Consider the following 13,841-nt stretch of genomic DNA (forward strand, 5'->3'; position numbering starts at 1 on the left):
AGGAAATAGTTAATCAAGTCCAGGAAGCACAGAGAGTACGATACAGGATAAATCCAAGGAGAAACACGCCAAGACACATATTAATCAACCTGTCAAAAATTAAATACAAAGAAAATATATTAAAAGCAGCAAGGGAAAAACAACAAATAACACACAAGGGAATCCCCATCAGGTTAACAGCTGATCTTTCAGCAGAAACTCTACAAGCCAGGAAGGAGTGGCAGGACATATTTACAGTGATGAAGGAGAAAAACCTACAACCTAGATTACCCAGCAAGGATCTCATTCAGATTTCATGGAGAAATTAAAACCTTTACAGACAAGGAAAAGCTGAGAGAGTTCAGCACCACCAAACCAGCTTTACAACAAATGATAAAGGATCTTCTCTAGGCAAGAAACACAAGAGAAGGAAAAGAACTATAATAACAAACCCAAAACAATTAAGAAAATGGGAATAGGAGCATACATATGGATAATTACCTTAAATGTAAATGGATTAAATGCTCCCACCAAAAGATACACACTGGCTGAATGGATACAAAAACAAGACCCATATATATGCTGTCTACAAGAGACCCACTTCAGACCTAGAGACACATACAGACTAAAAGTGGGGGGATGGAAAAAGATATTCCATGCAAATGGAAATCAAAACAAAGCTGGAGTAGCAATTCTCATACCACACAAAATAGACTTTAAAATAAAGACTATTAGAAGAGACAAAGAAGGACACTACATAATGATCAAGGGATCGATCCAAGAAGAAGATATAACAATTGTAAATATTTATGCACCCAACATAGGAGCACCTCAATACATAAGGCAAATACTAACAGCCATAAAAGGGGAAATCGACAGCAACACATTCATAGTAGGGGACTTTAACACCCCACTTTCACCAATGGACAGATTATCCAAAATGAAAATAAATTAGGAAACACAAGCTTTGATACATTAAACAATATGGACTTAATTGATATTTATAGGACATTCCATCCAAAAACAACAGAATACACATTTTTCTCAAGTGCTCATGGAACATTCTCCAGGATAGATCATATCTTGGGTCACAAATCAAGCCTTGGTATATTTAAGAAAATTCAAATTGTATCAAGTATCTTTTCCGACAACAATGCTATGAGACTAGATATCAATTACAGGAAAAGATCTTTAAAAAATACAAGCACATGGAGGCTAAATAATACACTACCGAAGAATGAAGTGATCACTGTAGAAATCAAGAGGAAATCAAAAAATACCTAGGAACAAATGACAATGGAGACACGATGACCCAAAACCTATGGGATGCAGCAAAAGCAGTTCTAAGAGGGATGTTTATAGCAATACAATTCCACCTTAAGAAACAGGAACCATCTCGAATAAACAACTTAACCTTGCACCTAAAGCAATTAAAGAAAGAAGAACAAAAAAAACCTCAAAGTTAGCAGAAGGAAAGAAATCATAAAGATCAGAACAGAAATAAATGAAAAAGAAATGAAGGAATCGATAGAAAAGATCAATAAAACTAAAAGCTGGTTCTTTGAGAAGATAAACAAAGTTGATAAACCATTAGCTAGACTCATCAAGAAAAAAAGGGAGAAGACTGAAATCAATAGAATTAGAAATGAAAAAGGAGAAGTAACAACTGGTACTGCAGAAATACAAAGTATCATGAGAGATTACTACAAGCAACTATATGCCAAAAAAATGGAAAACCTGGAAGAAATGGACAAATTCTTAGAAATGCACAACCTTCCGAGACTGAAGCAGGAAGAAATAGAAAATATGAACAGACCAATCACAAGCACTGAAATTGAAACTGATTAAAAATCTTCCAACAAACAAAAGCCCAGGACCAGATGGCTTCACAGGCGAATTCTATCAAACATTTAGAGAAGAGCTAACACCTATCCTTCTCAAACTCTGCCAAAATATAGCAGAGGGAGGAACACTCCCAAACTCATTCTACGAGGCCACCATCACCCTGATACCAAAACCAGACAAGGATGTCACAAAGAAACAAAACTACAGGCCAATATCACTGATGAACATAGATGCAAAAATCCTCAACAAAATATAGCAAACAGAATCCAATAGCACATTAAAAGGATCATACACCATCATCAAGTGGGGTTTATCTCAGGAATACAAGGATTCTTCAATATATGCAAATCAATCAATGTGATACACCATATTAACAAATTGAAGGAGAAAAACCATATGGTCATCTCAATAGATGCAGAGAAAGCTTTCGATAAAATTCAACACCCATTTATGATAAAAACCCTCCAGTAAGTAGGCATAGAGGGAACTTTCCTCAACATAATAAAGGCCATATATGACAAACCCACAGCCAACATCTTCCTCAATGGTGAAAAACTGAAACCATTTCCACTAAGATCAGGAACAAGACAAGGTTGCCCACTCTCATCACTCTTATTCAACATAGTTTTGGAAGCTTTAGCCACAGCAATCAGAGAAGAAAAGGGAAAAAAAGGAATCCAAATCAGAAAAGAAGAAGTAAAGCTGTCATTGTTTGCAGATGACATGATACTATAAATAGAGAATCCTAAAGATGCTACCAGAAAACTACTAGAGCTAATAAATGAATTTGGTAATGTAGCAGGATACAAAATTAATGCACAGAAATCTCTGGCATTCCTATACACTAATGATAAAAATCTGAAAGCGAAATCAAGAAAACACTCCCATTTACCATTGCAACAAAAAGAATAAAATATCTAGGAATAAGCCTACCTAAGGAGACAAAAGACATGTATGCAGAAAATTATGACACTGATGAAATAAATTGAGGATGATACAGATACATGGAGAGATATACCATGTTCTTGGATTGGAAGAATCAACATTGTGAAAATGACTCTACTACCCAAAGCAATCTACAGATTCACTGCAATCCCTATCAAACTACCACTGGCATTTTTCACAGAACTAGAACAAAAAATTTCACAATTTGTATGGAAACACAAAAGACCCCGAATAGCCAAAGCAAGCTTGAGAACGAAAAACGGAGCTCCCTGACTTCAGACTATACTACAAAGCTACAGTAATGAAGACAGTATGGTACTGGCACAAAAACAGAAATATAGATCAATGTAACAGGATAGAAAGCCCAGAGATAACCCACGCACATATGGTCCCCTTATCTTTGATAAAAGAGGCAGGAATGTACAGTGGAGAAAGGACAGTCTCTTCAATAAGTGGTGCTGGGAAAACTGGACAGGTACATGTAAAAGTATGAGATTAGATCACTCCCTAACACCATACACAAAAATAAGCTCAAAATGGATTAAAGACCTAAATATAAGGCCAGAAACTATCAAACTCTTAGAGGAAAACATAGGCAGAACACTCCATGACATAAATCACAGCAAGATCCTTTTTGACCCACCTCCTAGAGAAATGGAAATAAAAACAAAAATAAACAAATGCAACCTAATGAAACTTCAAAGCTTTTGCACAGCAAAGGAAACCAAAAAACAAGACCAAAAGACAACACTCAGAATGGGAGAAAATTTTGCAAATGAAGCAACTGACAAAGGATTAATCTCCAAAATTTACAAGCAGCTCATGCAGCTCAATAACAAAAAAACAAACAACCCAATCCAAAAATGGGCAGAAGACCTAAATAGACATTCCTCCAAAGAAGATATACAGACTGCCAACAAACACATGAAAGAATGCTCAACATCATTAATCATTAGAGAAATGCAAATCAAAACTACAATGAGATATCATCTCACACCTGTCAGAATGGCCATCATCAAAAAATCTAGAAACAATAAATGCTGGAGAGGGTGTGGAGAAAAGGGAACACTCTTGCACTGCTGGTGGGAATGTGAATTGGTACAGCCACTATGGAGAACAGTATGGAGGTTCCTTAAAAAACTACAAATAGAACTACCATAGGACCCAGCAATCCCACTACTGGGCATATACCCTGAGAAAACCATAATTCAAAAAGAGTCATGTACCACAATGTTCATTGCAGCTCTATTTACAATAGCCAGGAGATGGAAACAACCTAAGTGCCCATCATCGGATGAATGGATAAACAAGATGTGGCACATATATACAGTGGAATATTACTCAGCCATAAAAAGAAACGAAATTGAGCTATTTGTAATGAGGTGGATGGACCTAGAGTCTGTCATACAGAGTGAAGTAAGTCAGAAAGAGAAAGACAAATACCATATACTAACACATATATATGGAATTTATGTAAAAAATGTCAAGAAGAACCTACGGGTTAAACAGGAATAAAGACACAGACCTACTAGAGAATGGACTTGAGGATATGGGGAAGGGGAAGGGGAAGTTGTGACAAAGTGAGAGTGGCATGGACATATATACACTACCAAACGTAAGGTAGATAGCTAGTGGGAAGCAGCTGCATAGCACAGGGAGATCAGCTCGGTGCTTTGTGACCACCTAGAGGGGTGGGATAGGGAGGGTGGGAGGGAGGGAGATGCAAGAGGGAAGAGATATGGGAACATATGTATATGTATAACTGATTCAGTTTGTTATAAAGCAGAAACTAACACACCATTGTAAAGCAATTATACTCCAATAAAGATGTAAAAAAAAAAAAGTCTGCTGTGCTTTACAAAGAAAAAAGGACTTCTGATCCTGAAAGGGACAAGTTAAGACCAGCTATGCAACACCTTGAAAGGCATTTAACACGGGGTCTTAGTGTCTGCATCTGTGATACAAAGGGGTGGACCTACCTGATGTCTTTTTGTTTAACTATTTTGTTTTGTTTAGATTGTTTTATTTTACATTTTTTGCTTGTTTTCATCTTTCATTTTATTTAATTACTTTTTTTAAAATTTTTATTGGAGTATAGTTGATTTACAATGTTGTGTTAGTTTCAGGCGTACAGCAAAGTCAGTCAGTTATACATGTACATATATCCACTCTTTTTTAGATTCTTTTCCCATATAGGCCATTACAGAGTATTGAGTAGAGTTCCCTGTGTTATACAGTAGGTCCTTATTAATTATCTATTTTATATGTAGTAGTGTGTATATGTCAATCCCAATCTTAGCTGATGTCTTAAATGTGCTTTGGCTCTTTAATTCTGAAAACAAAACATTACAGCACCTCCTACAGGCCAGTAGGAAAACATTCCCACCAGGAAAAGCCACTGTCATATTTTAGCCCCTAAATTCAAAACCACACCACAGAAGCCTAAATTAACCATATTTTTGTTGCACTCCAGTTTTAGGAGAAAGGGGAAATACGTTTAGGGATGAGCAAGGCTCCAGACCTTTACTGTATCCCTTCTGCATACATATTCTAGACCTAAACAGAGAAATCGAGTTGAATAGCCCTACAGCAGAGAATACCTCAGTTATCAAGAAAATATTTAAAATTACATAAAAGTTATTCTACCCTATTTTTAAATTAAGGAGGTCCACGATCATGTTAACTTGAAATGACAGTAGAATTTCTTAAATTTCCAGACATGCATTTCCTAAGTACATCAGGGTTGGCCCAAATAAAATTCTAGAGAGCACCCTCTAGTGGCAAAAAAATGCAATTGCTGAATAGCAGTTTCGTCCTGAGATTGCACACACTGGGCAAATAGTAGCTATCATTTGTTGAGCACTTATTACATTTCAAGTACTGGCCTGGATGTTTTACATGGTAATAAGATAAAGGATTTAATAAAGGCAGTTTTCAATGTCATGGAGAGAACAGGGAGTCTTTTATTTCACAGAGGCCAAGCTACACTTTAAGATTTATTTCACTGTGTTTCTCCCACTCCCCCGTGTATGCCTGAACTAGGAGGGGCATCCAGCCTTAGCACATTCTCCTGCGCCTTTATTGCACCTGCTTGGAGTTCTTAGCTGTGTGACAAGCTCTATAAGTCATATTTCTCTTTTATTTTCATCTCAGAGCCCTGAATTTCAAGTTGGCAAAATGAAGAGAGAAGAGAAAAAAAAGGAAGCAACACTTGGAGGAAAAAAAAAAGAATAAAGGGGGAACAAACACAGCTCAACACTTTAGGAAAATCTTCATGAGTCTGGGGATCTTTTAATTCAAAAAAGTTACTTTACATGATTTGAGAGGTATTTAAACAGCAAAACATGTATCTATATGATTACAAGTTATATTTTTCAGTCATCTACATCATCTTCAGATCTTTTAAGTGTCCTGTGTGATTTATCCTAGTGAATTTCTGCACTTAGCACTACATCTGATAAAACTGGTGCTCAAAGGGGTTTGCTAAATATTACCAATGCTGACTACAAACCTAGACCTACATAGACAAATATCATCATACATTCTAATTATGAATGTTCAGCCCCTTCCTTAAAGAGCCCAAAGTCTCAGCACCAATGCAAGGGTGACCTCTCCACCGAGGTTGCAAACTCTGATGTCTACCAGTTGATCAGTCCCAGCTCTTAGCTGGATCCATGGGTCCAGATCCTCCAACTTTTTAAAGGACACTAGAGAATGCAGAAACCTCCTAATTTTTAAAATTTTGGAAACTTTGAATGTAAACAAAAAAAGAAAACCAGACTATGTGAGAAACACTGTCGGAGCCAAACAAAGCAGGTTTTCTGCCTAGAGGCATCCTTCCAGTTGCAATTTTCAGCCTCTGCTCCCAGGACTGTTGAGAACTGATGTTCAAGGCACCCCTAGGGAACGCCTTCTTGATCAGATCCTACTGACTGTGATGCAGAAACTCCAGAAGGGAAGAGTTGTTGGGTGCTTCTGAGATGCTTTACCATCATTGTACATGTCTTGTCCTGGCAAACAACATGTGCTCTTATTCGGTGACTTCCTTATCTGACACTCATTATTTGGATATTCCCACCAGTTTATAAGAATATAAGAATTTGCGGTCTATTGTAAAACACTTTTTTGCTCTTTGTAGTCAACCAGAGTCATCTCTTCTTCTTTGTGGTCATTAACATCTGACCTTCAGTAAAACCCACACCAGTTTTCTGGATTAGTCTATGATATCTCTAACAGGGATTGTGGACTCTTCAGGAAGACCAGAGGCACTAAGACAATGCACAAATTTGAAATGGGGTCAATGCGTTGTTGCATTTTCAGCAATATGAAGGCAGAGCTCCCCTATTAAAAGTCTAATCATTTCACATTTTTCACAGTTAACTAAGTAAAACCCACATTGAGTGGGTTTTCATTTGGAAGAAAAATTGCTCTGGGTCCGTGAAGCTTCAGAATTTAAATTGCTGCGGATCTGTATACGTGTCAAATGTGCACCTTTAATAAATTCTATAAGCACTGCCCTCAACTCAAAATTTTCTCAACTACCGAGCTGTCTTACACTGATACAGAGCAGGTATAAAGCCACCTGTACTTGGGTCTTTCAAAGAAAAAAATACATAGAGAACCTTGCACTTTCTAGGAGGAATAGCTAAGTAGATGTCTTTGCGTTAAAAAAAAAGGGCCTTGGGCCTCCCTGGTGGCGCAAGTGGTTGAGAGTCCGCCTGCCGATGCAGGGGATACGGGTTCGTGCCCCGGTCTGGGAGGATCCCATATGCCGCGGAGCGGCTGGGCCCGTGAGCCATGGCCGCTGGGCCTGCGCGTCCGGAGCCTGAGCGTCCGGAGCCTGTGCTCCGCAACGGGGGAGGCCACAGCAGTGAGAGGCCCGCATACCGCAAAAAAAAAAAAAAAAAAAAAAAAAAAAAGGGCCTTGTTGAAGCTTCAGTAGGAGATCAGGACAGGGAGGATGGGAGGAAACACTAAGGGGGCCCATGCAGAATCCTCAGGCCAGCTGCCAGAACACCAGAGGCCTACTATTACATATACACGATGGGACTTTAAAAAGTTATAGGTTCAGCAGCTTGATGGTTTTCAACAGGATTGTGGGAGCTTTGTTCCCTTTTTATTTGGTTTCTTTAAAAGATGACTGGAATGAGGGCTTTCCGAGACTTGGGGTAGTCCTCAAACATCTTGAGGTAGAATCTAAAAGACAAGAGAGGAATAATTATAAATACAACCAAGCAGTGGTCAACGACTGAGGTTTGATCTGTTTGGAATCCCTGTTACAAATCGACCTGCAGTTGTTCAGGGCCTGACTCTTTCAGATAGCCATCTATCTATCTTCTTCCTCCCTCCTGCATCCTATCTCTTGTAGATGTTGAAGCTTCTCATGTTGAGAAATAAAAAGTAATAGCCAGGGCTTCCCTGGTGGCACAGCGGTTGGGAGTCCGCCTGCCGATGCAGGGGACATGGGTTCGTGCCCCGGTCCGGGAGGATCCCACGTGCCGCGGAGCAGCTGGGCCCGTGAGCCATGGCTGCTGAGCCTGCGCGTCCAGAGCCTGTGCTCCGCAACGGGAGAGGCCACAACAGTGAGAGGCCCGCATACTGCAAAAAAAAAAAAAAAAAAAAGTAATAGCCAGAGGACAGCAGTGGTGGCTGCACAATATGATGAGTGTACCTGATGCCACTGGATTATACACTTAAAATTGTTAAAATGGTAAATTTCATGTTACGTATAGTTTACCCAATAAAAAATACATCATAGCCAGAAAGAAGTACTCAGTAGATTCAACTGAGAAATACAGGGAACCAGAGACCCCAAAGAGCATGGGCAACGTTAACCCTAGAGAACTGGTCATGTTCCCAGGAAAAATATCCCTTCATGAGGCCTGGGAACGCCAAGAAAATGTCACCTTGTATTATGGGTTGAATTGTGTTCCCCCCAAATATATGCTGAAGTTCTAACCCCCAGTTCCTGAGAATGTGACCTTATTTTGGAAATAGAGTCACCGCAAATATAATTTATTAAGATGAGGTCATACTGGAGCAGGGTGGGCCCTTAATTCAATATGACTGGTGTCCTCATGAGAAGGGGAAGAAGAGACACAGAGACACACACACATGGGAGAAGGCCACGTGAAGACAGAGGCAGGGATTAGAGTGACGCCGCTATAAGCCATGAACACCAAAAACTGCCGGCCACTGCCAGAAGCTAGGAAGAGACAAGGAAGGATTCTTCCCTTGAGCCTTCAGAGAGAGCCTGGCCCTGCCCACACCTTGATTTCAGACTTCTGCCTTCAGAACTGTGAGAGAATAAATTTCTGTTCTTTAAGCCACTCGGTTTGTGGTCATCTGTTTCGGCAGCCCAGGGAGACTAATACATCTTGTAAAAAGGCTTTCCCTTTAAGTGACCAGGCTGTTCTCTTACCCAGGTGAAGCTGGCAGCTCTCAAGTTATAATTAAGATGATACACTCTGTGCAAGTCCCATAGTTTGAACTGAGGGACAAATAGTATTAATATGTTACAGGAGGTGGCTCGTTTTCCGTGCTGTGATTTGAGGTCTGCTGAGCTGCCTCCCACAAACCCCAGTGAGCCCTATGAAAAGATGCCCTCCGCCCTTCCCTCTGAAGCAGGCTGACATAATAGGACAGGGCCTCAGTTTGGATTCTGCTGTTGTACTAGCTTGAACCCTCTGGTGGGATTGCTATCCCTCCCCTGACCAAGCCCAGCGCAGGCCACCCTTCTCAGGGCCCCTCCAACTGCTGGCTGATGCCCTGTCCTCTCCCCCACCCCTCTGACTCTGGTGGGCAACAGGCCTACCTGAATGGGGGAGAACTATTACACTGACCCCCTTCCAGGCTGGGGACCCTCTGGCGCCCTTCCCCACCAAGCAAAGGAGGGGGGAAGAATAGGTCATGAGGAGTTGCTGTTTCATTCATTTCTCACAGGTCTCTGCATAAATTCCACTCCAAGGAAAAGAACACATTCTTAATTAAACCTTCAAAACTGTGAAATTAATCATTAGCGGGACTAAAACACCTATGCAGGAGTATAAGGGGTTCCTTCAGGGTCCTGGTTCCAAGTCCATTCTCTCTTTGGGCATCCATCCCCTCTGTTACCAGTAACCACAGGCTTTCTCTTTCCTCCAGCCCCATTTCAGTGAAGGGATCTGACATTTGCCTTTACAGCCTGATAGCAACTTAGTATGTAACCCTTTCCCTTCCAGTGATACTTTTCCTTAACTCTTTTGTCCCTACCCCATCCCAGGCTCAGGGATTGGGAGGGAGGGAGGAGTTAGTAAAGCTTTAGGCTAGACCTACAGGGGAATGGGTCTAAACCCCTGCAATTCCCAGCATTCCCCAACAGATGGCACAGTCCTGAAACTGCACCACACAAGTACATAATTGTTGACCCTATCTTCCCAGGAAGCCAGCAATGACCTTGGTAATGATTTATGGAGGGTGGAGGTAGAGGAAGGAGGAGAGTACCAAAATAAGCCCTGGTATTACACAGATTCCAAGAAAATAATCCTAGAGTTTCCAGGGCTCTGTGATTACCTGAACAGTTAGCACCAAACCCAGAATTAAAAATAGTAGGCACACTAGGTACAGGGCTAGTACTTTTCCCCAGTGGTTATCCATCCTGGCTGTACCTCAGAATTACCTGTGAAGCTTTGGAAAGTGCAACCTGGGCTCCCACCTATGGAACACACTTGAAGAGATGTGGCGGAAGTGAATCGAAGCACGGAAATGGAATCTACGTCTTGTACCTCCTCTTACCTGTTGTCCACTGCCAAACAGCAGCCATTGCCAGATAAGCCTGATAGGAGGGCACAGAGCCTGGGTCAACTAACTCATGTGGACACTGAGTGCTTCTCTCTGGGAAGCCTTCTTCAACAAGGAGGCATGTGGCTTCCCAAGTCACTTTGGTGCTCCTGTCTACCTGGGTTTGTTTTTGCTCATAGGAAGAAAAAAAATTGTTACTGTTACAGTCATCCAGCTAAATTTTAACTTCAGTGAAAATCCAAACAGTCAGAATTTATCCGTCTGGATAATTGTATCAACCTTACCTTGTAAAAAAAAAAAAAATCTCTTCGGTGTCTATATCTGACTCCGTGTGTTAATAAAAGCCTATTTGGAGAAGAAAGCTATGTGGATGCTGCCGCCTTGATTGAAAAGTTTACCTATGGTGGTGAAAAGCTCGCAGCCCAAGGAAACAAAGTGAGAAAAATGCAAATGCAAGTGCTGGGAGGGACCAAGTGGCCAGGGCATAGCCGATCCATTCAATGATCTCGCCAAGGAAATTGGCTCCAGAAACGTACGTGAACAAGCCACCTGCGTGCAGAAGAATCAACAAGTCAACCATCAGTGCTAGATCATTGCCGCATTAAAACCCCTGTGTTTTGTTCCAAAATACATAAGGGAACCTAGGATGAATGTGGGGCTGGAGACTGCCTTCAGAGTAATGGGAGTTTGGTGGAATCCTCCTGGGGAGAAGGGAAAACAGCATCAGCATCCTGTAGCCCTCAGAACATCCTGGAATTGTGAGGAGTGGCCCCAACTGCTGGATGGGCTCCATCTAAATCTCCAACAACTGCTGGACTACTGGCTCTGGACAGGACAAGGATGCAGTGCAGGAGGTTGGGGATGGTTTCGTTCTATTAAGTAACATTTCCAGCTACCACTCACCTTCTCACTCCTTCCCTGGACACCCACACAGCACGTCCACCACATACAAGTTAAAACAACACACCACGTGAAAACAATAAAAACTTGAACTGATGTGAGAATTAGTCAGATTCTCCTTTGGCATTTGCCCTCCCACTTCTGCAAAGCAGTACACTCCGTTCGAGTTTAAAGTACAGAGTGGGAGCTGCAAGGGTTTTGACCTACTGGAGGCTGGTGAAGTCTGTTTCTATTGATTTTAAAGATTTCCTTTTCTACCCAACCTCTATTTCTGACCTCAAAACTGTATCTAGAAATCAACACATTTATAATGTTAGGAAATATATCCACACTCAATATTTCTGCCCCACACTAAACTGGGCAAGTTTCACCCCAAACAATTTTTTCTTTCCATACTTATACAAAGAATATTTTGTTTTTAAGTCATTATCTAACATAACTTAATAGTTGAAGACTAACCTTGGCAATTTCACTTTTAAGAGCTTTCTCTGCTCTTCTCTATTTGTCTAGTTACTGAATGAAGACTTAAAAAATCAAAGCCCCTTAAAGCTATCTTCCTGAAGGATGATATTGCATCAGCAGTTCCTGACCTGTAACTCCCCAGGAGTTAACACTGGCCTACCGCAAAGGGTCTATAAATAGTCTGTGAATAGAGCAAATGGTGTATCTCAACCTACAGTATTATTTTTGTTTGATGTAGGTACTGAAAGGATGTTAGCAACATTCAAATTCATTTAAGTGTTACCGAATTCAAAGTAGCTTTGTCATTATTTTTTTTAATCAGTGGATCTTAGCCTGTGCTAACATCACGTCATAATTCAGTAATTTTTAAATGTAAATAAAGAGTTGTATTTACATCAAAAAGGGTGAGAGCCATTGACCTACACAAATACCCACCTAAAAATGTTGAAGGGTGACTTGGACGAATTCACTCCCACCTGCTTATACTTGTCAACCTCACACCTTGGTTACTTGGGAACAGTTAGGACTTCAAATATTCTGCACCTTTATCTCTGAAAATGCACTTGTACTTGTTAGACTTCCCATCCTAATTTTTGATTAAGTAAATATGGTTCTCTACACCTTTTAGAACATACGAGTGGCAGGAAATAAACAAATACTACCCCCTGACTACTCACTAGGTAAGTCTAGTGAGACTTACTGAAGAGGACACATTTGTTGGTCATGCATGATTAGGCTTCATTTGCTAACCTAGGAAGGATCGACACTCCGTACATATGATTAATTTTTTGTGTCAAGTTGACTGGCCATGGGGTGCCCAGATATTTGGTTGACCGTTAGTTCTGGGTGTGCCCGTGAGGGTGTTTCTGGATAAGATTAACATTTGAATCAACAGACTGAGTAAAGCAGATTGTCCTCCCCAGGGCTGATGGTTATCCAATCCACTGGAGGCCTGAATAGAACAAAAAACAGGGTAAGGGAGAATTCACTCTCTGTTTTTGAGCTGGGACATTGGTCTTCTCCTGCATTCAGACTGGAACTTACACGGAAGCTCTCCCAGTTCTCAGGCCTTGGGACTCAGACTGGAAATTACACTGCCTACTCTCTGCGGGCTCCACCCTGTAGATGGAAGATCATGGGATTTCTCAGCCTCCATAGTCATGTGAGCCAATTCCTCATAATAAATCCCTTTATTTATCAATGTCTAAATCTATATTCTATTGGTTCTATTTCTCTGGAGAACCCCAGTACAGCACATAATAATCTTACCTACTGCAACTAAGAGGAAGCCTACTTTCACCCTACCCCAAACCCCTCCCTCCCCCCACCTGCAGGGTATTGTGATCAGGAACCTTCCTGGGGGCTCTTCTCTTGAACTTCCAGGTTCAGATGAGGACTGCAAATGTGCTGTGGGGTAGGATGGGATGTGGAGGAGAAGTCAGGGACATATTGGGATATATTGTGTCATCTGGGCCCTCTCTGCCCCCGTCCCTTTGTTACTCATAGTGTAATTCCTGAGACAGGCTCTCAAGGAGGAGTGGGAATCTGGAGGGCAGGGGAGACATTACCTTGTGGAATCCTATAGATGATTTCTCCAGGCTTCCTGAGCTGGCGCAATATATAGTCACTGTGAATGTTGATTCCCATTCCCAAAATAAATAAGAAGACACCTTGGCAAAGAAGAGAGGGAGAAGTTAAAAATATATCCTGTTTTTGGTGTTTTTCTCACAATCTAAAGTTTTTGTTGTTGCTGTTGTTTTTCTAAAAATGAAGGGAAGGGCATTTGACTTCGAATTTTAAGAATGAAACTAAGGCAAAAAAGTGGGGGAGGGGGCAACTAACCCTGGTCCTAAACTTGAATGAAGGGGCTGTGCTCTTTCATAAACCAAAGGGCTGAAAATGCACAGTGTCACGTGATAGAGACAAGTGGG

At 41.1% G+C, this 13,841-nt stretch overlaps 1 protein-coding gene across 1 annotated transcript in view; it reads right to left on the bottom strand.

Annotated features, from left to right (window-relative positions):
- Nucleotides 1-7,898: 7,898 nt before the first annotated feature.
- Nucleotides 7,899-13,841, bottom strand: part of SRD5A2 (steroid 5 alpha-reductase 2) — a 53,668-nt gene continuing 47,725 nt past the window's right edge. Inside the window, exons 3-5 of the mRNA XM_060117846.1 lie at nt 13,479-13,580; nt 10,947-11,097; nt 7,899-7,965 (exon numbers count right to left, since the gene is read on the bottom strand). Of these exons, the coding sequence (XP_059973829.1) occupies nt 7,899-7,965; nt 10,947-11,097; nt 13,479-13,580 (320 nt within the window). The remainder of the gene's footprint in view (nt 7,966-10,946; nt 11,098-13,478; nt 13,581-13,841) is intronic.

The sequence above is a fragment of the Mesoplodon densirostris genome, chromosome 14, assembly GCF_025265405.1.
Source record: "Mesoplodon densirostris isolate mMesDen1 chromosome 14, mMesDen1 primary haplotype, whole genome shotgun sequence".
Classification (NCBI taxonomy): Eukaryota; Metazoa; Chordata; class Mammalia; order Artiodactyla; family Ziphiidae; genus Mesoplodon; species Mesoplodon densirostris.